Source organism: Girardinichthys multiradiatus, chromosome 1 (assembly GCF_021462225.1).
Source record: "Girardinichthys multiradiatus isolate DD_20200921_A chromosome 1, DD_fGirMul_XY1, whole genome shotgun sequence".
In the NCBI taxonomy this organism is placed as follows: domain Eukaryota; kingdom Metazoa; phylum Chordata; class Actinopteri; order Cyprinodontiformes; family Goodeidae; genus Girardinichthys; species Girardinichthys multiradiatus.
This window is the reverse complement of record NC_061794.1, coordinates 20871739-20896118: the sequence shown is the minus strand read 5'-3', so window position 1 is coordinate 20896118 and position 24380 is coordinate 20871739. Positions and strand designations below refer to the sequence as shown.

The window sequence follows — 24380 nt, the reverse complement described above, 5'->3', positions numbered from 1 at the left end:
ATACCACATTTGTGAACGTCCAAAGGATAAAAAAATCATCATTTGTATGAAAAGGTGCTTTACCTGTCAGACGGTCGATGATTGATAGCAATAGAAGCAGTTTCCATGGCAGCGTCATCTTTGGCAGCCAAGGGTAAATGAGACTTTCATCCAATAAGCTTTAAAATGGCACTCGTGTTCTCAAAGAGAAAAGAGCGTGACCTGTTGAAACAAGCATTTTCAAGTTAAAACCCCCCTAAATGCCAACAGCTTTATATGTTGTTTTTAAAAAATGTTTAGGAAAAAATCAAGCAAGTTGAAGGAAAGCACACAAACAGACACATCAGATGTCAACTGTGATCTACAGGGCCTACTTTTGCAGGTCACTTCAAATGGCCTCATTGGACCACAGATTTAGTCAGAGCAGACTCTTATCCATGCAAATGGAAGAGGATTTTACTGTTTTGCCACATTTTTAGTCTACAGGTTCTTTAACTGAAGCATATGTGAAAGTTTCTATTAAACTAAACTGAGCAAAGAGGTCGACAATTAGATTCTGACATCCTGAATGTTTTAAAACAATATATATAATTAACGATAAATGATGATACTGATTATTGTATAAAAATTCTAAAGGCAATACAGTCTTTTTAAAGTGATGCTTGAGATTACAGGGTGATGATTGAATATGGAAAACACATAAGTCATGATTAAACTATTAAGGCCAAAACTGTGCAATGATATTATTTTTAATGGAATTTTTGGAGCTGACTTCCAGAGCAAGATGGTGTTCAAAATAATTTATATTTTTATGCAAATAATACTAAAAGAGGAAAAAAAGATATTAAGTTGTATCAAAATTGATATAAACAGAGCAGTATTCATTTTCCACAGGTGGAACATGATTTTGCTACACAGGCGCTGATGACTGACAAAACAGCGGGCTACTGCAGTAAATTTAAAACTCACAATACATATATGTATTTCTGAAGGACAGCCTTTGCATCACCTTTAGAATGTTGACAAACAGTAAAAGCCGAAAACTTTTCATAAGTCCTAATGCAAGCCGTGTTACATTGAGTACCTACAAAGTCAAATGGCACAAAAACTTGGCGAAACATCTAATAGGAGGACAGTCTGATGTCTAATGAATTTAAAAAAGTTCTGTAAAACCACTGCATCTACAACAGCAAAGTATTAAACATGCCAGTATTTGTTTAAATATAAACAACCTGCAGAGTTATGGATCCAACACTGTGGTGGGTACACATTAACATATGGTTGGTACAAAACGTATAGCAGCATGCATCATTTCATACCATGAAATGATAAAGGATTTAAATTGATGTGTCCCTCATCTGCTCAACAGTGAACAAATTAGCAGCTATAGCTAATCATAACATGAGTACCTTTAATATAAATGTTATACATGCCACATTTTTTCAGTGTTAAAAAACTAATTTTATTAAAGAAGTAAAGAATTTGGGGTCTTGAAACATTATTTTTTCAAGGTCCAGACTGAAACTGACAAAAGTTGACCAGAAACTAGTCAAAACCTGTGGTAGCCAGCCTCTCTGACACCAATGAAAATATGATGCAAAATTACCAGAAACACAAGAACTGAACAGAGCCACTACTAAATACATCTGCATGGACCAAATTGTTATTTACAATGTTTTCTACAGTACAACTGAATCCAAGATATATCCTTCCATCAAGGAAATCAATACTGCTAGCAAGTGTTTTCATCTATTCTTTTACCATACAGGAAAATGACACTTTCAAGTCAAATATTTATATCTAAGTGGCTTCTGAATTCCATCTACCTATTTGACCAACTGAGACAATAAACATAATAACATACTGTTTTTGAATACATTTTTCTGCTCTTTATAAAAAAGAAAAAAAAAAATCTACCTATCTATCAGTTTTTTGTTTGAAATTGTTGTATCACGACATGATAAGCAACTGTGAATGTGAGCTATTCCTCATGATTACCCCAACGTCCCCATCTGATTAGTCTACCAACTTCCACCTGAGGACTCCGCCAGCAAGCGAGTTCTTTTCGGCTGCGTTCCCCAACGTATGGCTGTTCAGTGTTTCATTTGACAGAATTGTATGGTAACTTTACTTTGTAAAACATTTGTGTGAAGTAGGGGTCATGCTAACCAAATATTTTCTGTTTTTGACAGTTTTTTTTTCAAGGGTGATGGAAAAAACTGAAGGTCATCTGTCATTTTGACAGATTGTAATTCACACCCCTAACCACTTGGTGGGGACTTAGCATATTAATTAGCTGTTTTCTCATTTGATGCACATACTTGTTAGCTTCATTTGGATAAATGCCACAGCAGCTGAGTGTCCGAAGTTTCTTCAGAAAGCCCAATAGTGATGATGGTGTTGATGAAGGTGACAAAAGGACTGAAGCAGTGGAAGACAAAGAACAAACAGGTGTTCTGCGACATGTCTAAAAAAGCTAATATGAAAAATGGATTAGTCCAAAAATGCACGAACATGCAGAAATCTGCACCCACCCAACCTGTCCTGAAATCATTATTATTTTACAATATAAAGTGACAGGTACAAATAAGTTATGACAGGATTTTTTTTGACCCTGTCAGTCAAAGTGACAGACAACGAGAAAGTCTAGTGCAACCTCTGGTGTGAAGTCAGGGTAAGTATACATTTTCCTTCATGCTCTGTCAATAGTATGTTTATTTATGTTGCAGTTCCCTTTATATTAGCAATCCAATTGCATTGAGTTTCAAAGTGAGGACCGTCCACACATCAAATGTTACATGTTTGTTTTTGCCATGCAAGCATAAACTGGAAGTGAAGTTTCGTATCAGATGCTCCAAACCTCAATGCATTCTCACTTTCTAATCAGTGACAATGCCACTTTATGCCCCGCATTGTGGCCAAACTGCCCTCAGAGACTTCTGAGGCATATGAGAGGAAGAACATGCCAATCTATTAGCAGGGAAACCAACGCCTCATCCTTCACTTGGACGGATCCACTCTGGCTGCCTGAGGAGACTTGGACCTGGGAATTGGGTGCCATCCAATCAATTAGATTCACCCACAGCAGCATGTGTCTCCCCACATGCTGGGGCAAATCAAGACAGCCTGATGAGGAACCCCATTCTACTCAGGTCCATAATCAAGGGCAAGAGTCTGTCTGCTTGAAGCGTGTGTTGCAAATTGCGATGCACTGAGGAAGTAATGATGCAATTATGAAATGTCAAACGTACACACAATGGAGAACACGCAATAATGCAGCAGTTAAGTGAGCGGTGCAGCATGTGCGGAGTATATGGATATTTGAGTACATTAGTCTGCACCTGCATGAGGCCGTGTGCATGAATAAAGCTCGTCTGTGCACAGAAATACCTACAGGGTCTCCTCGAGAGGTGTTCAAGATAGGCCAGGGACAGATAATAACATCCATCTGCTGAATGTCACACAGCCCACACACACCTACACACTGAACTTGCTTTCTAACCATGTGTATCGCATACAGTATAAGAGCTAGCCTCCACACACACACACGTACACACACATACATATACTCTCACTTTCCATTTAGAAGACATAAGCCATGATGTGCAGCTCATTTGTGGTTTAATCCTGAGGCAAGTCGGGTTCAGAGTACTACTTATGGAAGGCCTAATTGTTTGTCAGCTGCACAGATGTCATATCAGACATGTGGGGTCTAAGCCAGGATTTTCTTCTCTACCTTTCATGTTTGCTCAGGCTTTTTTCCCCCCAAAGTCTGCAAAATTGGATTGGTATGCTTCCTCTTCCGAAGAGCCCTGAAAGCCTTACCTCAGGTATAGACCCATGCACAGCGTGCAAACTGCTGGCACCTCCTGTGCTGAGGATTGGTGTGAGGGAGGGTTGGGGATGCAGTTGGTATTAGCCCCTTGTCAACTTTGCACGTTACGGTTAGGATTTTTAAAAGGGGTTTTCGTCATGAGTGGCATCAACAGATGATGACACTTTTTTAAGCACATCTGATCAGTCAATAGGCTGCAATGATTAGTCTGCCAGAAGAATGAATGCAGACTACACCCGCTTCCACAGTGGCACTACTGTAACCATGAACATATAAAACACAAGCCCTGTACTCCTTATCCCCACCTCTCAGACCTCTCTACTGTCTACAACACCAGAAATCCTGTGTGACATCAGTTTTGTCATCTGTACTAACCAGCAAAGGTCTACCAGGGGTCACCCCGGACGTCCTCCTGCAGTCAAGATTTTTGTGAACGTGCTGACTGCACGAGTCAACAGATTCAATCCCACCATTCAAAGGGCAGGGCTGAGCACACAGCAGAAATAGAAAACTGTCAGATAATGACCAAAGAAGAAAACATAAAAAATGCTTGTTTTTCAGAAACTCAGATTTGGAAGATTTGCAGTTTTCTCCATTTATACATTTTTATTAGTAGACAGAGAACCAACCATTGCTTTATTGTCCTTTATCAGAGATTAGCAAAAAGTATGAAAAACAAGCATGTGCCTATCAGCAAGGTACAAGCATTTTGGGTTCAAAGACACTGAAAGGTCTAAGGTGCCAAGGAGTTAAAGTGTTACTCTGTGCACACCATTTTTTGCGTATGCTATTAGCACACGGTGAAGACGTCGCACTGAAGTCGCTGAGACAGGACAGATTAATAATCATCAGCCATGGATAGTTTCATCTAAAGCAGTGATGCTTGAAAATGGAATAAAGCCTAGAAAGGTAGGTGATTTCATTTAAAAATAACAAATAATGGTTAATAGACCAATAATATTATAGCGATGTTTGCTAACACATTAGCAGCGGTAGTGAACTACTTCAATACTTGAGCAAAGGAGTGCCTCATCAGCTGTAGTTCAAAATATAAAATACTTCATTTAATCAAACCTGGACTGAATTAAGAAAGATAATCTGTTTTATCTAATCTGATTTAGGCAAACTTTTATTCTCTTTATTAAAATATAAAATTGGTTCTACATAAAATAATCAAGATAACCCTATAAGTGTATTTTGCTCAACAAACCACCAACTGTTCAAAATGTCTGTAATCAGCAAAGAATAGTTCAGTTCAGATAGGACTTGTCTTAAGTACAGACGTTTTTGAATTAGTTCACAAAAGAAAAATGAAGAAGTATTTTAAAATACATGTTTCACAACTTGATTTTACTGTGGGAACCTATACTATAATGTAAAAGGATCTCCATGAACTTCACATGTGCAGCTTAAGGATGGGTGAATATTATATTGTTTATTGTTACTGTGCAAAACCATATAGTACAGTTTACTTGATTTCAACACTAAATCTGGCTGTTGTAGTGGAATAGTGGTTTCATAATTGGTAGGTTTCAGAACATCATTTGTTTTTGTGAGGCTCTGACTCTCATTCAATGAGAGATTTGTAACCAAAAAAGTAGTGATTTCATTGTAACTCTTATGGCCACTGTTAAAAATACCACAAAGAATAGTAATACATTTTTATCTGGAAAAATACTGATAAATTAGTTTATAACCAAAATAACCACTACTTGTAACAAGACATTTACCAGTTACCAGTATGATAGCATGTCAAGGTTTTAAAACTTTAAAACAACCAAAATTCTCTGTCATATCCTTGCTTAAATTTCTTGTAGGCATATAAGATGCCAAAAAAGGGCGCAGTGATTGGATTTTTCACTCGTTGTGTTGAGCGGAGAGTAAAGCAGTGCGGCCCCTCTCCCACCTGTTGCTAAGCAGTCGTTAAGCTGGTTATATTGTCCCCGTGTGACTTAAATCTCATTCTCTGCATCCACCCTCGCGGGTCTGCCAGGGGCTGATGTTTCCGTGCAGCCCAGATTTTTGTGACCAAACTGACTGTGCGCACAGACAGCGACAGTAATATTCCCAGTCAGAGGGTGACGGCAAACAGTCGGCAGACAAAAAAATTGATGGGCCAGATTACATGCAGGGGAAGAAATTAAAGTGCTTATTATTATGACATACACTGTGTGTGATATTTTAATTGCAAATGACTGCTTAGACGCAATATTTGGTAAGTTTTAAAGAATAATACATTCCCACTTCACTTCAAAATAAAACATTTGGCCAGTTGGAAGGACTACACATGTGAATGCCCACATCCAATGTATATTTTGAGTAGCTGCAATGCTTAAGCTCAGGGACCATTAGGGAGATATTGCGCAATCATAAAGAAAGATAAAAGTGAGGAAAATGTGGGTTAATCTTATTAGAGTTGGTTGTCACAATTGTAAGCAACAGTATTGGAATTACATATTTTCCTGATATCCCCCTAGCATGAATACAGGAACATGCTTATCCACAGCGATGCTCTCTACAGATGCATCGATGAATGTTTAGTGGAAACTCCAGGAGCTTTACATATCACTAATTTTAAGATATCACTTCTTTAAAACTAAAGTTGACAAGTGTTCAGTTGGTTAAGCAAAGAGGTCTGGTTGCCTTACCATATTGGGGCAGATTTGCTTTACAAGAGAAAGATAACAGGCTATTCAACCTGTTGTGGAACTGACTTTATTCAATTTAATGAACAATGGACTATCTCTTGTCAGGGCCACAAAAAAGTCAGGCTAAGACATAGATAAGGAGATATTTTGAATATATATGACATCATAAATAACATTTCTGTTTTAAAATGCTGTTACAATGAAACTGTGGTGTTTCTGCTCAGGGTTATAATACAGTGAGAATCTCATAGCCTGGGCCTGTATTTGTCTGTCACACACACGGGTACAAAACTCTTCACACATTTTGAAAGAAGCACACAGATGGTCAACCACTCACTTTTGTATACACATGCACACACACACGCACACAAACACACACACACACACACACACACACACACACAAACACACACACACACACACACTAATTTTCAGCTTGCACTCCTGGATAACTTTAATGGTTGCAGAAGCCTCATGGGGTGAATCCCTTTACCTCTCAGTCAATGAGGAGGAACCAACTCCGGGTTTAACTGACACAGACACAGTAATGCACAGACACCACATCAGCTACAACCTCCACCCGAGCTGCCCTGCATCCTTCGTGAACAAAATAGCCCAGCAGGAAGAGTGGGTGTGCAATTTTGTTTGAAGGCCTGGGCTTCATTCATCAGAGATATATCCAAGCTGACATAGTGGCACACAAGTATGCAATTAACTTGATAATGTTGCTAGGTAAAAGTATTACCTGCTTATGTGTGTGTCAGCACCTCCTTTCTAGTTTAGTAATGCATACTTCCCAAGGTTCACTGAAAGTGTTTTTGCTTTAAAACACATCTGAAAGAGCATCATTGGCAAGACATGATTGATTTCTCCCACTCAGTACATACAGACATCATGTATTCATTTCTACCTGAGGCTCAACTCCCTTTTTATTACAATCCAATCAATTGGAAATATCCCGTGGGTTCATATGTTTCAGACTTAATGTGGAGCCCGGCTGCAGTGTGGTATCACACCAGGAGCAGTCGGAGGCTGAAATCCTTGCCTCCTTTCATCACTGACAAAGAAAAGCATGTTTGAGCTCCTTACTAACATTTAGAGAGATTTATTTTTATTCCTAAAAGGTTTTTCTTTAAAGATCAGACCGCTGTGGAGGAAAGGTTGTGGTTAGGAGGGTACATCACGCTGCTCCAGTCTTAAGACACACAATTCTGATCAAATTCGGGACATTTCATTAATGGATCAGTTTTAAACAGCAATCCAGGTCAACATTTTAAATGTCTAAACAACCAACGTGCCTATATATTCACACACAAACGCACACTGAGGCTGTTTTGTCTTACCTCCTGCCTAGAAGTGTCTTGAGACCAGCGGGAGCAAAATTCAGCCCTCACAGAAAAAAACGACAAATTGATCCTCCATGGAAATAATGTTGTCAGGAAAATTTTGGTCACAAATGCAAGGTCGTTCATACAGGTGAAAGTGAGTCTGTGTTGGCCGGTGGCGAGGAGGCTCAAACACATGCGTCTCATATCGCTGCTCTGCCTCCTCTCCTCCACTCCCTACAAAATAAATAAATAAATAAAATAAATAAGAAGAATTTGCAGGCACTCACTTGTTCACTCACACACACAACACCCACGTTGTTTGCAGCACCGAATCGCGTTTAAACCATATCCCCGCGTCTGTTTTACGAAGCTCGCCTCTCGCCCCTCTGTTTACGCTCCCAAATCCAACACGCGTCTTTCTGAAGCTGAGCTCGCATAGGGATCTTGCAGAGATGATTTATTATGCGCATCAAGTCGGCTCTCCGCTGCAAAGAAGAGGGAGGAGGAGGAGGAGGAGTGGCGGGCTGGTAGTGGCCACAACCAGCAGCAGCGATTGGGATAAGGAAGGTGCGGGGAAGGGAAGGCGGACGCACCTGGAGGGAGAAGCGCGCCCCTCCGCGTCAGACCACTAAACTGCTGTGTATCTGTGGACACCCACGGGGCATATAACAGTGAGTATTTTCGCTGGCGTTGCAGGCGGTTCCCACAGTAAAACAAGCTATATATGCCTTTTGAAAGAAAAGAGGCTAGGTTGGTCTGTGGCTAAAGCAGCTTCATTGTATTTCTGCATATTTTATTGCCATTTTATTTTACGGACCGACACAACGTAGTGCATAATTGTACATTTGAAGGGAAATGAAACAAGGTTTGAATTTGTTTTTACATATAACATTGGACAAATGTATAAGTGCTTCCATTTATAACGCCCTCAATCAATACTTTGTTGAATCACCTTTTCCTGTAATTACAGCAACTTTGATTTCCACATCTACACATTAGAGTTTTGCACATCCAGCAGTAAAAAAGCTCTAGCTTAGTCAAATTGGATAGATATCTGTGGAAAAACGATTTTTGACGCTTGCCACCAGTACCGGTTTTTCATGAATGACGCCCTGGGTGAGCACCTCCTTTACGTTTTGATGTACTGAAAATATTCTAACAGTACCCTCTACGGCTTTTCTAACAGAAATATTACTGAACCAAATCAGCATTTACTGTTCGTGTCTTGAAATTAAACCAAAATCCAGCTACTTTACTAAAAACATGTGTAAATTAATATTAGACAATAAAAACAGTGAATGCCTTTGAAATCAGCCAGTCGTAAACAAAACCCCCCCAAAAAACCAACACTGCCGATCTGACCATTACAATTAGCACCACAAGTTCATAAAATTACTAAACAAACAGCAAATGCCATCTTAGCTTGAACAATCATGTTATTTTTTTGCACAGGGTTGTAGCATCCCTCAGAGACTTCTGCGGTGTAGAACTAGGCATTGCTACAAACTTTCAGTTGCATTTAGATCTTTATTTGAAAGGACTATTCTCACACATGAATATGCTTTGAACTAAACCATTCCACAGTAGCTCTGGCTATGTTTAGGGTTGTTGGCCTGATGCAAGGGTAATGTCCAGTCTGTTGCAGTCTCTTAGCAGGTTTCCTTCCAATGCTTCCCTGCGTTAAGCTCAACTCAAACTAGCTTCCCTGTCCCAGCTGAACAAAAGCATCCTGATAACATGATGATGCCACTGCTGTGTTTTAATGTGGAGATGTTGTGTTCAAGGTTTAGAGTAGTGTCATTTTTCTACACCACCTAGAGGTTTGCATCATTAATGCTCTCCTTGCCCAATCTGTCAGTTCAAGTAGACAGTCATGTCTTGGTCCAGATAACGGATTAAATAATCCTCTATGAAATGTTAAAGTTTCATAATATTACTTATTAACTTAGCCATTCTAACTTGTCGTAGTCCTCGCAGCTTTATTCCCCGACCTGCCTGCTGTCTTCATGGGTCTTCATGATGCTGTTTATTCACAGATTTTCTCCAACAACCACTGAGTCATTCACAGAACAGCTGGATTTATATCCATTATAGAATAAAACAAACATAAGTGGACCTGAGTTACTAATAATTATTTCTTTAATTTTGAAAACCGTGAATCATTTGTCTCTCAGTTCATAATCGTATATTACTTTGTGCTGGTCTGGCATACATAATCAAAATAAAATGCTTTGAGGTTTGTGATTGTAAGATAACTAAATGTGAAAAAGTACAGTGGGTATGTCTCCAAAGTAACCCTGAGCTATTTAATATTTACAAGGTTCCTGTTAGTGGACCAGCAGTGCCTCAGTGGCTTCGATTGTAGAAATTTATTAAGCACAAATGTTTCTCTTGCATCAGAAAAAATCTCATTCTTTGATTAAAACATAAAATGTAAAGACCTGTGTTGCAGCAGGAAACATAAGACGTCAAATGCTCTCAGAAGAATTTCAATCACTAGAGGCTTTGGATGCTAATGAGATCTACAGCAATCACTTTAATTCTGACTCAGAACAGCAGCAGGAGTCCATTGCTCAGAATTGGCAGCAAAAAACATACTTTCTTTGCTCTCAAGTTCAATTAATAGGAATTATCGCCTAATTACTATTTTTATGCCAATTAACATCAAATTGCTTAACAGCCCCTGTACGTCTGTTTCTCACACAGCCTCTTATGATGAACTGTGAGGTTTTATGAAACGTTGTATTTCATAGATTTCTGTCTATATGGCTTACTTTGATATTTTTTATAGTAAATTTCAAAGGCAGTCAGCAGAAGCTAACATCTTTTTCTTATACTACTGTGGCTTATTGGTAAGATAACTGCTTTTGCAATTGGAAGGTTGTGGGTTTGCTTCCAGCCTCCACCCTTCCAACCTTGATGCCCCTGTGGGAAAGGCACCCTAAGTTACCTACCGACCTTAGTATCTGTTTATATGTATGTGTGTATACTGGTAGTGCAATGAGGCTCTGTTGTAAAACCACAAGTTCATAACTTTAATTGTTTGGTATGAATAGAAAAGCATTGTTCAATTCATTTACCATTTATGGGTTTGACTTACAGTGTCTTTCAGAAGTAGTCATGCCTCTTCAGGTTTTTTATATTTTTCCCTTGTACAACCACACATTTTAACATATTTTTGGGGGATTTCATGTCCTGTGCGAATGTGTTTTATTCAATGCTTTAAACTTTTGATATCCAGTACGTAAAACTGTTTTGTTAAAGCCTTAGAGGTTTAAAAACATTGAAGATCAAACAGCATCATAAAGACCAAGGAACACAGAAGACAGGTCAGATATAAAGTTGTGGAGACATTTTAGGAAAGGTTAAGTTATAGAACCAAAGCATGAACATCTCGCAGAGCACTGGTCAATCCATCATCCAGAAAGCAGGCACAGCCGCAAATCTACCAAGACACTGTCATCCTCCTAAACTGACAGGGAGGGACTGAAGAGTATTATTTAGACAGGCAGCCAAGATATCCATGGTAACTCTGGAGGAGTTGGAGAGATGCTTAGCTAAGTATCTGTCGACAAGAACAAATACTAGTTGTACACTAATAGCAAGAACAGGGCTGTTGTTCAAAAAAGCCATAAGAAGTTCCATCTTCAGTTTGTAACAAGCCATGTAGGGCACAAAGAAGTGCAAGAAGGTGATCTGGTCAGATGGCACCAAAATAAAACATTTCTTGCCTTCAAGTAAAACTCAAGGTGTGGTGGGAATCAAACACTGCATATCACCCTGAACACTGTGAAACACAGTGGTGCCACCATTATGCTGTTTTTCTTTAGCAGGGAGAGAGACGTGATTCAGAGTTCATGGGAAGATGGATGGAGTTAAATACAGGAAGAAATCCGGTCAGAGGCTGCAAAAAGTGAGACTTGGACAGGGGATCACCTTCCAGCATAACAACTTTAAGTCAGCTCTACAATGAAATGGAATTAGCAACATCTGACTAAATATCTGGCTATATCATTTGATATGATGGCTTACATTTAGCCATCATTACAGTTTCGACTTTAATCAAATGTGGAGAATGGTCTTCCTCTGCAAACTTTTTAAGAGTAAAGTCCTAACAGGCTGAACCTTGTCATATTGTCTCGGTGATGAAGGTTTCGCAAGCACGTTTTACTTGTAAGTAACCGTTCATGTTTGCATCCTAATTAAATTAAAAAAAGACAGTTTACAGAAAAGTCAGACATTTTGGGAAATAATTTTTGAGCAGAAAGATAGATGATCCAGTACATATCCACTAATGAAACAAGAATCTACAGTACAAACAGCAGCTCACTGGAGACTTGTTGTCACTGTAAGCCATGTAGGAACAGCTTTTTACACTTTGCTTTTTGTGCAGATTTAGCACAGGAGCTACAAAAGTGTTAATTAGTGAACTCTAAAGATGTCAGTTGAGTTTTTGTGCTAAACCAAGCTAAAGGCTGCTGGCAGTATTTTCATAAAATGGTGTGATTTTTTATTTCAGCTGTCCTTATTTTTTGTATTTTTTTTCCTTAAACATATGTGGCACTTCACTGTATAACTTTGCAGTGACACCTACATGCAAAAATCATTTGGCTTCTGGTAGCTGTTCATTTCTTCATTAGCATGTTCTTGAGGAACATTTCTATAGAGATGTGGTCAGGACAAGGACACAATCATTTTCAAATATTGATGTTTGCTTATCTTTAAACTCATCTCTGAGCTTATGGCTATCCCTGCTTATCACTTACAGGTACATCTCAAAAAAAGACAATATTGCGTAAAAGTGTAATATTTTTTGCCAGTCATTTCAGAAATGGTTATTTCATAGAGATTCATTTCACAGAGAGTAAAATATTCCAAGCTTTTATTCCTTGTAATTTTGATGATTATGGCTTTCAGGTAAATAAAACCCTAAATTCAGTGTCTCAGAAAATTAGAATATCACATTAGAGTAATTAAAAAAGGATGTTTTAAGGACAAATGTCAGGCTTCTAAAAGTATGCCCATTTCTATGCACTCAATACTTGGTTGGGCCTCCTCTTGCATGAATTACTGCATCAATGCGCTGTGGCATTGAGGCGATCAGCCTGTGACACTGAGTAGGTGTAATGGAAGTCCAGATTGCTTTGATTGCTGCCTTCAGGTCCTCTACCTTGTTGGGTCTGGCGTCTCTCATCTTCCTCTTGACAACAGCTCATGGGTTTTCTTTGGGGTTCAGGTCAGGGGAGAAGGACAGGAACACCGTGGTCATTGAACCAGTTTTTGGTACCTTTGGCAGTGTGGGCAGGTGCCAAGTCCTGCTGGGAAATAAAATCAGCATCTCCATTCAGCTTGTTAGCAAAGGGAATCATGACATGCTCTAGAACGTCCTGATAAATGGCTGTATTAACTGTGGAAAACACACACACAGGACCAATACCAGCAGATGACATTCAATTCTGATCAATTCAGTTTTATTTATATAGCGCCAATTCACAACACATGTCGTCTCAAGGCACTTCACAACAGTCAGGTTCATACATTCCAATTAATCCTAACCATTGAACAGTGCAGTCAGATTCAGTTATTTATTCAAATTGGATAAAAAGTTTTTCTGTCTAAGGAAACCCAGCAGATTGCATCGAGTCATTGACTTGCAGTATTCCCTCCTCCTGGATGAGCATGTAGAGACAGTGGACAGTAACTGGCGTTGACTTTGCAGCAATCCCTCATACTGAGCATGCATGTAGCGACAGTGGAGAGGAAAAACTCCTTTTTAACAGGAAGAAACCTCCAGCAGAACCAGGCTCAGTGTGAGCGGCCATCTGCCACGACCAACTGGGGGTTTGAGAGAACAGAGCAGAGACAGAAAGAGAACAAAGAAGCACTGATCCAGGAGTCCTTTCTATGGGAAGGAAAAGTAAATGTTAATGGATGTAGCTCCTTTAGTCATTTCATCTAGAAAGAAAGAACAGATAAACTCTGAGCCAGTTTTCAAAGTTAGAGTCTGAAAGAGAGCACATAGAGTTAGTCACAGTAGAAGCTCAGTCAGTAGCTATGTCTAGGAGAGAGAAAGGGTTAAACACTAAAAGACAGGGCCAAGTGGATCATCTGTAGAAGGTGAGCATTAAGTTGTTGCTGGCAGAAGCTTGGACAATGCCCATCTCCAGAATGGTGTCACAGGTAGACAGAGTCAGGCCAGTTGTAGCTTCTAGGAAGAGAAAGGAGAGAGAACAAAGTTAAAAGCTGAAATAACAGCAAATAATCCAAAATTGGAGAGTAGTGTGAGAATATAGTGAAGATGGTGAAAGTGGTTGTTATGTCCTCTAGCAACCTAACCCTATAGCAACATAACTACAGAGATAGCTCAAGATGACCTAAGCCACTCTAACAATAAGCTTTATCAAAAAGGAAAGTTTTAAGCCTAGCCTTAAAAGTAGACAGGGTGTCTGCCTCACAGACCAAAACTGTGAGCTGGTTCCACAGGAGAGGAGCCTGATAACTAAAGGATCTGCCTCACATTCTAGTTTTAGAGACTTTAGGAACCACCAGTAAACCTGCAGTCTGAGAACGAAGTGCCCTGTTAGGAACGTATGGAACAATCAGATCTCTGATGTATGAGTTAAATCATTAAGGGCTTTATATGTGAGGAGGAGAATTTTAAATTCTATTCTGGATTTAACAGGGAGCCAATGAAGGGAAGCTAAAGTAGGAGAAATGTGATCTCTCTTTTTAATTTTCATCAGAACTCTTGCTGCAGCATTTTGAACATGGCACCCCAAACTATCACTGACTGAGGAAACTTTACACTGGACCTCAAGCAACATGGATTCTGTGCCCCTCCAGACTCTGGGACCTTGATTCCCAAATTAAATACAGAATTTACTTTCACCTGAAAACAGGACTTTGGACAATTAAGCAACAGTCCAGTCCCTTTTCTCCTTAGACCAGGTAAGATGCGTCTGACTTGAATACAGAACACTCTGTGAACAACCAGCCTCTTCAACAATGACCTTTTGTGGCTCACCCTTCTTGTGAATGGTGTCAACAACTGTCTTCCGGACATCTGTCAAGTCAGCATTGTTCCCCATGATTGTGTAGCCTATGACCCAGACAGAGTGACAGTTTAAAGACCCCCCCCCCCCCCCCCCCCCCCCCCCCCCCCAAAAAAAAAAAAGAAAAAACAGGGATTAAAATAAAAACAATAAAAGATTTTAAATGAATCTGTAAAAGCAGAAAAATAAATGTCTATCTATCCATCCACTGTCAACACCAGCTTGTCTGTGCAGGATCATGGGGAGCTGATTCCTATTTCCAGTAGTCTTTGGGCAAGAAGTTGGACAGGTTGCCAATCAATCACAGGGCAAAATAGAGACACACTGGACAAACAACCATGCAATCACACACTCATATCTAAGGGCAATTTAGTGAGACTAAATACTCTTACAGTCTTGTTTTTGGACTGCGGGAGGAAGCCACATTACCCAAAGAGAATCCACACATGGATGGGGAGAACATGCAGCATAAGAAACATAAAGAAATGTCAACAAAATAAGCAAAAATAAAACTTTTTTATAACATGTTGCAGTGATTCTCAGTACAAAAACAAGCAAACAAACAAACAAAAACCCATAAAAATTCAATTTTATAATGATCAGGCTGATAAAATATAGCAGCAATCCTATTGACATGGCATAAAATAATTATGTCCAGACATTTAGCTAAATAAAGAGTGCAGAAATAGTTAATTATAAATTGTCTGAAAGGAAAAACTTCGAGCCTAAATAAAACTGGCCCTAAAATGAGATCCTTGATTCTGTGCTGATTCTGTTGTCCTAAAACTTGACTAAAAGTTTTCATTAAAATATGAAAACAGAAACAAAAATACAAAACACAATGCATTAGTTCTCAGTTCAAAATAGGCACAAATCCCATTATATGGATAACATTCTCATGAAACATAGCAGCAATCCTACTGACATGACAAAAAGGCTTCTTTCCAGACATTTAGCCATATTATATCTTGACGAGCTCAGGAGTAGTTTATAATAAAACTGGCTGAATGAGTTATTTTGCATGATGGCTCACTGGAGTGATTTATTGCATGAACACCCCTTAATGTTATTAGTTCCACCTGTGCATCTTCTGTCACTTGATTGAATGTGTTAATATGAAGTGCAGATTAATGCATCTCAATACAAATACAGAATAAAACCTTAGAGAAGCAGTGAAAGTGGAACATATGACTTTATTTAACCACTTTATTTAACCATCACATTTAATTTTCCACATTTTGCAGGTCCTGAGTCTTCTCTCGTCGGAAATTGTTTCATTAAAAAAATTCAAAGAAGAAAGAAAGATCTTTGAGATAAATTTGCTGCTCCTTTCCTATGACTGTGAAGCTTATTTTGGCTGAAATATGGCCAATTTCCTGTGCGTTTTATTATTATTTTTGTAACCTTCTTATACAGATTTTCTAGCTAAAATAAAGGGACAGAATCTTAATAAAAGGCTGAGTAAACTAAGTACACCTTTAACTATTTTGTTTTACCAATAATGTCTTTGTTACTAGCTTGATTTTGCACTTCATGGAAGCATAAAACTGGGTGGATATGTGTAAGCTGTTGTGGCAGGAGTGGTTGCCGTTTACAATATCTGGGGTTGACAAGAGCCATTAGCAGTTAAGTATGCATGCACTAAAAAAGCACAATGCGGAGGATCTGCAATAGTTTCAAAACATGGAGCTGCAAAGGAGTTAAATATACTCAAAAATTGTGATTGTTCCATCAACTTTGTGTGCGGTCTTTCTGATTGTATATTGGGAGTGTGGGTACAACTGAACATGATTGTCCACTTTAGTAGAAAGGTAATAAGAGCAATATGCTGTTTTATCTTAGCATATGAGATTGAAGAGGAATAACGTGTAAACATGTGAGCATCAGAAATAGTGTTGTTTTGGATTATTGGAAAAATATCCAGGCGCTGCCCGACAAGACTGGACCAGAGCCACATATACAGGTCCTTCTCAAAATATTAGCATATTGTGATAAAGTTCATTATTTTCCATAATGTCATGATGAAAATTTAACATTCATATATTTTAGATTCATTGCACACTAACTGAAATATTTCAGGTCTTTTATTGTCTTAATACGGATGATTTTGGCATACAGCTCATGAAAACCCAAAATTCCTATCTCACAAAATTAGCATATTTCATCCGACCAATAAAAGAAAAGTGTTTTTAATACAAAAAACGTCAACCTTCAAATAATCATGTACAGTTATGCACTCAATACTTGGTTGGGAATCCTTTTGCAGAAATGACTGCTTCAATGCGGCGTGGCATGGAGGCAATCAGCCTGTGGCACTGCTGAGGTCTTATGGAGGCCCAGGATGCTTCGATAGCGGCCTTTAGCTCATCCAGAGTGTTGGGTCTTGAGTCTCTCAACGTTCTCTTCACAATATCCCACAGATTCTCTATGGGGTTCAGGTCAGGAGAGTTGGCAGGCCAATTGAGCACAGTGATACCATGGTCAGTAAACCATTTACCAGTGGTTTTGGCACTGTGAGCAGGTGCCAGGTCGTGCTGAAAATTGAAATCTTCATCTCCATAAAGCTTTTCAGCAGATGGAAGCATGAAGTGCTCCAAAATCTCCTGATAGCTAGCTGCATTGACCCTGCCCTTGATAAAACACAGTGGACCAACACCAGCAGCTGACACGGCACCCCAGACCATCACTGACTGTGGGTACTTGACACTGGACTTCTGGCATTTTGGCATTTCCTTCTCCCCAGTCTTCCTCCAGACTCTGGCACCTTGATTTCCGAATGACATGCAGAATTTGCTTTCATCTGAAAAAAGTACTTTGGACCACTGAGCAACAGTCCAGTGCTGCTTCTCTGTAGCCCAGGTCAGGCGCTTCAGCCGCTGTTTCTGGTTCAAAAGTGGCTTGACCTGGGGAATGCGGCACCTGTAGCCCATTTCCTGCACACGCCTGTGCACGGTGGCTCTGGATGTTTCTACTCCAGACTCAGTCCACTGCTTCCGCAGGTCCCCCAAGGTCTGGAATCGGCCCTTCTCCACAATCTTCCTCAGGGTCCGGTCACCTCTTCTCGTTGTGCAGCGTTTTCTGCCACACCTTTTCCTTCCCACAGACTTCCCACTGAGGTGCCTTGATACAGCACTCTGAGAACAGCCTATTCGTTCAGAAATGTCTTTCTGTGTCTTACCCTCTTGCTTGAGGGTGTCAATAGTGTCCTTCTGGACAGCAGTCAGGTCGGCAGTCTTACCCATGATTGGGGTTTTGAGTGATGAACCAGGCTGGGAGTTTTAAAGGCCTCAGGAATCTTTTGCAGGTGTTTAGAGTTAACTCGTTGATTCAGATGATTAGGTACATAGCTCGTTTAGAGACCCTTTTAATGATATGCTAATTTTGTGAGATAGGAATTTTGGGTTTTCATGAGCTGTATGCCAAAATCATCCGTATTAAGACAATAAAAGACCTGAAATATTTCAGTTAGTGTGCAATGAATCTAAAATATATGAATGTTAAATTTTCATCATGACATTATGGAAAATAATGAACTTTATCACAATATGCTAATATTTTGAGAAGGACCTGTATTTGCATTGCCCTAAAGAGAAAAGCAAGAAGCAATGGTCACCTTTTTTTCTAAACTCCACATTTTTCTTAATGGTATTTTTATTTCACTTTTTTTTATTATCTTTAAACTATTAAAAATAATTATGTCCATCCACACAAGCTTGGACATTTTTTATCTTATAGACCGTATCAGTGACTTGCACTCACTGTATGTATGATCTAAACATTACCCGCTCACGGATTTTCATTAAATATGGTTGAATAATAAAACACACAATATAATCTGTTATCAGTAGATTAATTATAATAGGGTTAGGGTTATAATTTAAATGATTTTTATGTGTTCTGAGATGGCCTGTAATTGCATGGAGGCATTATTTAATTTCCCTCTTAATCGCATTCCTGACTACAGCTTTTTAGGTCTGACCTGATGTGAGTCCTGTAAACTCTATAGGGTGGTGTTTCTATAAAGAAAATGCTTTGCAGCATCCGTTTTAAATGTTATTACAAATAGTTGTCATCAATCAATTTAGTAAAAAATGGAGTCCTGATTTATAAATGTTTTTTCCTACTTACATCTCTGCTATGCCCCTGATCTCACTCTATATCTCAGTGTCATCAATAGCAAAGGTAATTGAAGTAATTGCCTTAAAATGTTTTTCTTTGGATTCTGTTGTTCATTTTCATTTTCCTTTAGTTTACACCCAGCTGCCACCTTACATTTGCACCATTCACTATGCCTGCTTTTGTGGCTTCATAGAACCAACCATTACAAGTTCATCTATGTACTGTTGGTAGTTTAGGTTTTTTGAGTTCTCATACTCCTTCTTTTGCCACCCTGCCTCACACTGTTGAATACGCTGTCATGGTCAGTAGCAAGGACTGAACATAAAATCTGTGACAAAGCAATCAAATGGAACGGAAAGCTTAACAAAGCTTGAAGAACTGCTGAGACAGAGCACTTTAGAGGATTACAAGAAAGGCTAATTCATTTAAAGGCACTTATAAAAGAATAAGAGGAAGATTTAAATTTTTGCAAACCTTTTGGCAGTGTGTCAAAAATAACAGGTCAAAACAGTATGACGTTCTTTATTTATCTATCACATATACAGTCGAAGTCAGTGTTCTTTTCTCATGGTGTCATCTATTCTAGAAGTGCACCAGTCCCTCCTGCAGCGCAATTCCCACATGGCATGATGCTGCCACCCCTGTACATCACAACTGACATGGTGTTTTTTTTCCAAAATGTAATAATTGTCAATATGGCAAGGACTATTACTTTTAGAGCACCAGACAAATTTCCAAACATTAAGGTCTTTGTGTTATTAAGTGTTTTGCAAACTAATGTGTTTTTGATGTTGCTATTAGAATAATGGCTTTTCCCCTCTGTGAGGCCTTTCAGCCCAAGTTGGCATAGGACTTGTTTCATTGTGGATAATGTCACTCTCTCACCAGCTTCAGTCAGCATCTTTCCAATGTCTTTTGCTTTTGTTCTAGGGATTATATGCAAATAATTTCTCCAAAAAGTGTTAGGACACTGAATGTTAATTCCTTCTGAACTGTTAGATGTCTACCTATGGTGTTTTTACTTGCCAGTAACTGCTTGAACAGATGAGCATGACACCTTTAGGCCTCTGAAAATTGTACCCAAGAATGACTCAGTCTTGTAGAGGTCCACAGTTAACTTTCTGATAAATTGCCTAAATTATTTCTATTTTTAATTGATGTCACACCTGGAGGGAGTGTGGTTGAGGTGCTGTCTTAAAATACACTGGTTGTCCTCCACTTAGCTCTGACATTGTGGTTTAACCTATCAGAAGCCTAAAAAGTCAATACAGCATCATCACCTGACCTTTCCCAAATTCAGTGTAATCTTAGTGTATGTAAACTTTTGAATTCAAAGAAAGTAATAAATAATCCTCTAAAACTTAATCTGCCATTTAGTAAAAACAAAATATTGTACTAATTCTGGTTTTAAACAGGAAAGGCTTTGTATGATTTAATGTCAGACAGTAATATTTTTATACAGTGTAAATACATTCAAGTATAAGGAATTCAATCCTCTCTGCTAAAACTCCCTCTGTATTTCCAAACTAATTGTGATGAAAGGGAATGAGCCCTGCTCGGGTTATGAAGACTTTAGAGAAATATTGCCTGAAAATCATGACAAATGCCAAATGAAACAAACTGAGCAGCCACAAGTGTTGACGTCTCTCTTTTTAAGCCTGTTTCTTTAGCTCTGAGTTTTCCCTCAAACAGAAGCATTGAAACTTTTTTCTTCAAATCATGCTACTCTTCCTGCCAAACACTCACAGAGACAAAGGTCAATTTCCACAGTGATGCTTAACATCTGCAGTACCCCTCTCTAATAGAAAATACATTAAACTTACATTGATCATCATCCTTGATTCAAGCCCAGGATTCTCTAACATGGACACAACATCATTAATAATGTTCTATACAACAGTCGTTTGACATTTCCTTTAATTATGCCTGTAATTTATTCATGCTCTTGATCCAAGATGCTTGTTGTGAAAAGCTTCCTCGAGGAATATATTATCCTGCTCCTCCCGAGGCCCATGGATTACCCGCTTTAATAGCAAACCCCTAAAGGTGTTACTTCCTTCACTATGTGCGTGAGTGTGTCTTTGTGTACATTTGTGCCCTTGTGGTATTCGTGCATATGATGGCAATTGGCATTGTGCCTTTATTGCTTCAGGTAAGCTGCAAAAGTCATTAGGTCTTATTATTCAAACCTTCAGATGACTTTTAAATTCTCTCGCTTTATTACTGTCTCGGCTAATTTGAAAGGTATAAGGAAAAGAGCAAACGGTTGCAAGATGTGCACTTACTGCACAATGCAGCGACCCCCTTGTTTAACCCAGTTTTGCAGAGGCAAACATCACCACCTAATTTGCTCTCTCACTCTGTGGGTTGGTTAATAGGCAGTGAAGCACAGCTATTTCCCCCCAGCGTAAAGGACGGTATCTCAAACGTGCACCCTTTAGAAGAAGTTTAAGCTGTTAATTATGGTGGGTTTTTTTTTAATCATAGAGGAGGTTGAACACCTGACAGAAGTGTTTTGGGGTTGCAGATGAAGATGTGTAAGGATAGGGTCTACTATGAGAAAACACAAAAAAGAGCAAAAAATAAAGGTAACTTACAATTTGAAAGCAGAATATGTCATTTGTTTGTGTCATACATACAGTGCACAATTACCAGACAGCCCATACTTCTTTGTATCGTGTAACGATATTACATTACATATGAACATCCTCTTCACTTCTGTCATAATTTCTATTTGAAAACAATTCTTATCCATTACATTGCAGTTGTGTCTTGTACTACAATCAAATATATCACAGAGGCTCTCATGGAAGTTAAATACACTGCTCAAAAAATAAAGGGAACACTTAAACAACACAATATTAGTCCAAGTAAATCAAACTTCTGTGAAATCAAACTGTCCACTTAGGAAGCAACACTGATTGACAATCAATTTCACATGCTGTTGTGCGAATGGAAAAGACAACAGGGGGAAATCCTTGGCGATTAGCAAGACACACTCAATTAAGGAGTGGTTCTGCAGGTGGGGACCACAGACCACTTCTCAGTACCTATGCTAAAACAAATTCCTTGTATGTCCAAAAACGTACTTGGCAATAAAGCTTTTCTGATTCTGATTCCGATTCTGATTTCTGGCTGATGTTTTGGTCACTTTTGAATGTTGGTGGTGCTTTCACACTCATGGTAGCATGAGACGGACTCTACAACCCACACAAGTGGCTCAGGTAGTGCAGCTCATCCAGGATGGCACATCAATGTGAGCTGTGGCAAGAAGGTTTGCTGTGTCTGTCAGCGTAGTGTCCAGAGCCTGGAGGCGCTACCAGGAGACAGGCCAGTACACCAGGAGATGTGGAGGAGGCCGTAGGAGGGCAACAACCCAGCAGCAGGACCGCTACCTCCACCTTTGTGCAAGGAGGAACAGGAGGAGCACTGCCAGAGCCCTGCAAAATGACCTCTAGCAGGCCACAAATGTCCATGTGTCTGCACAAATGGTTAGAAACCAACTCCATGAGGATGATATGAGGGCCCGACGTCCACAAATGGGGGTTGTGCTCACAGCCCAACACCGTGCAGGACGCTTGGCATTTGCCAGAGAACACCAGGATTGACAAATTTGCCACTGGCGCCCTGTGCTCTTCACAGATGAAAGCAGGTTCACACTGAGCACATGTGACAGACGTGACAGAGTCTGGAGACACCGTGGAGAGCAATCTGCTGCCTGCAACATCCTTCAGCATGACCAGTTTAGCAGTGGGTCAGTAATGGTGTTGGGTGGCATTTCTTTGTGTGCTCACCAGAGGTAGCCTGACTGCCATTAGGTACCGAGATGAGATCCTCAGACCCCTTGTGAGACCATATGCTGGTGCGGTTGGCCCTGGGTTCCTCCTAATGCAGGACAATGCTAGACCTCATGTGGCTGGAGTGTGTCAGCAGTTCCTGCAAGATGAAGACATTGAAGCTATGGACTGGCCCGCCCGTTCCCCAGACCTGAATCCGATTGAGCACATCTGGGACATCATGTCTGGCTCCATCCACCAACGTCACGTTGCACCACAGACTGTCCAGGAGTTGGCAGATGCTTTAGTCCAGGTCTGGGAGGAGATCCCTCAGGAGACCATCCGCCGTCTCATCAGGAGCATGCCCAGGCGTTGTAGCGAGGTCATACAGGTACGTGGAGGCCACACACAATACTGAGCCTCATTTTGACTTGTTTCAAGGACATTACATCAAAGTTGGATCAGCCTGTAGTGTGTTTTTCCACTTTTATTTTGTGTGTGACTCCAAATCCAGGCCTCCACTGGTTAATAAATTTGATTTCCATTGATGATTTTTGTGTTATTTTGTTGTCAGCAGATTCATCTTTGTATAGAACAAAGTATTAAATGAGAATATTTCATTCATTCAGATCTAGGATGTGTTATTTGAGTGTTCCCTTTGTTTTTTTGAGCAGTGTATATTTTTCACCTCAATATCAGCCAACACATGAAGATTTCCATGTTTGTTTTATTAGAGACCATTGGGTTCAGTAGCTGAGTTCCTTATAGTCTTGCACAGAAGACTAATGGGCCAGCATACATTTTAGTGCAGTCTGCAGTTTCATGGGAGTGAAGGATCAAAAATGTACCTTCCACCGTAGCTGATTACGAGGCCAGGCTCAGGGATGCTAAAGGGAAAAATCTACTTTGAGATAAATCTTATTTTGGTCAATACGAAATTCACTTGGCTGCAGAAGAGGCTTGAAATAAATCTAGCTTGTGAGGTTTGACCTTGGGGGGAATCCGGTATTCTCAGAAAGGAGAGATCCATCAATCTGTTTGTGTATCTATAGTACTGAAATGCATATGGCAGCATTACACTAATCTTCTCTCAGACAAGCCTAAACAGTCGCCATCTCTTTTGCAATTGGAAGCCAATTTTAAATTTATTTCAAATTGTGAAAGTAAAAAATAATCCCTTGTTATTTACTATTTAATTTAAAGGCACCATAATCTCTTGTTTTGTGTAGGTCATCAGGTGTTCATTTATTTGTATGGCATTTACCAATTTCATAGAAATGAAGACATTTAGGTATATTTTGTTAAACTCAACCATGCTACAGGTTTGTGTAAACCGGTGTCACGATGTGTTGATGTTTGGGTTTATTTTCAGGATCTCTTTGTTATTATTGTTTGGGTCTTGCTTCTGATCAGGTGGCATACTGCATTTGCTGCATTTGGAGTTTTGTTAAATTTTTGCGATTATTTCCTTTGGTTAGATTGCATCCATGTATCTTCGTTTAGTTTCTATCATGTTTTGGTTCTCACTCTGAGCTACTGCCACCATACAATTAGTTCCATTCAGTCCACCTGTGTCTTGCCAATCACTCTCCCTGTCTCAGCTGCACGTCGCCCTATATAGACTTATGAGTTCTGTTTGCTGG

General features: G+C 39.5%; 1 protein-coding gene across 1 annotated transcript in view; it reads right to left on the bottom strand.

Annotated features, from left to right (window-relative positions):
* Positions 1-191, bottom strand: part of cntn3a.2 (contactin 3a, tandem duplicate 2) — a 62910-nt gene extending 62719 nt beyond the window's left edge. The window contains exon 1 of the mRNA XM_047374338.1: positions 64-191. Coding sequence (XP_047230294.1) covers positions 64-118 — 55 coding nt within the window. The 5' untranslated portion in view covers positions 119-191. The remainder of the gene's footprint in view (positions 1-63) is intronic.
* Between the last annotated feature and the right edge of the window lie 24189 nt (positions 192-24380).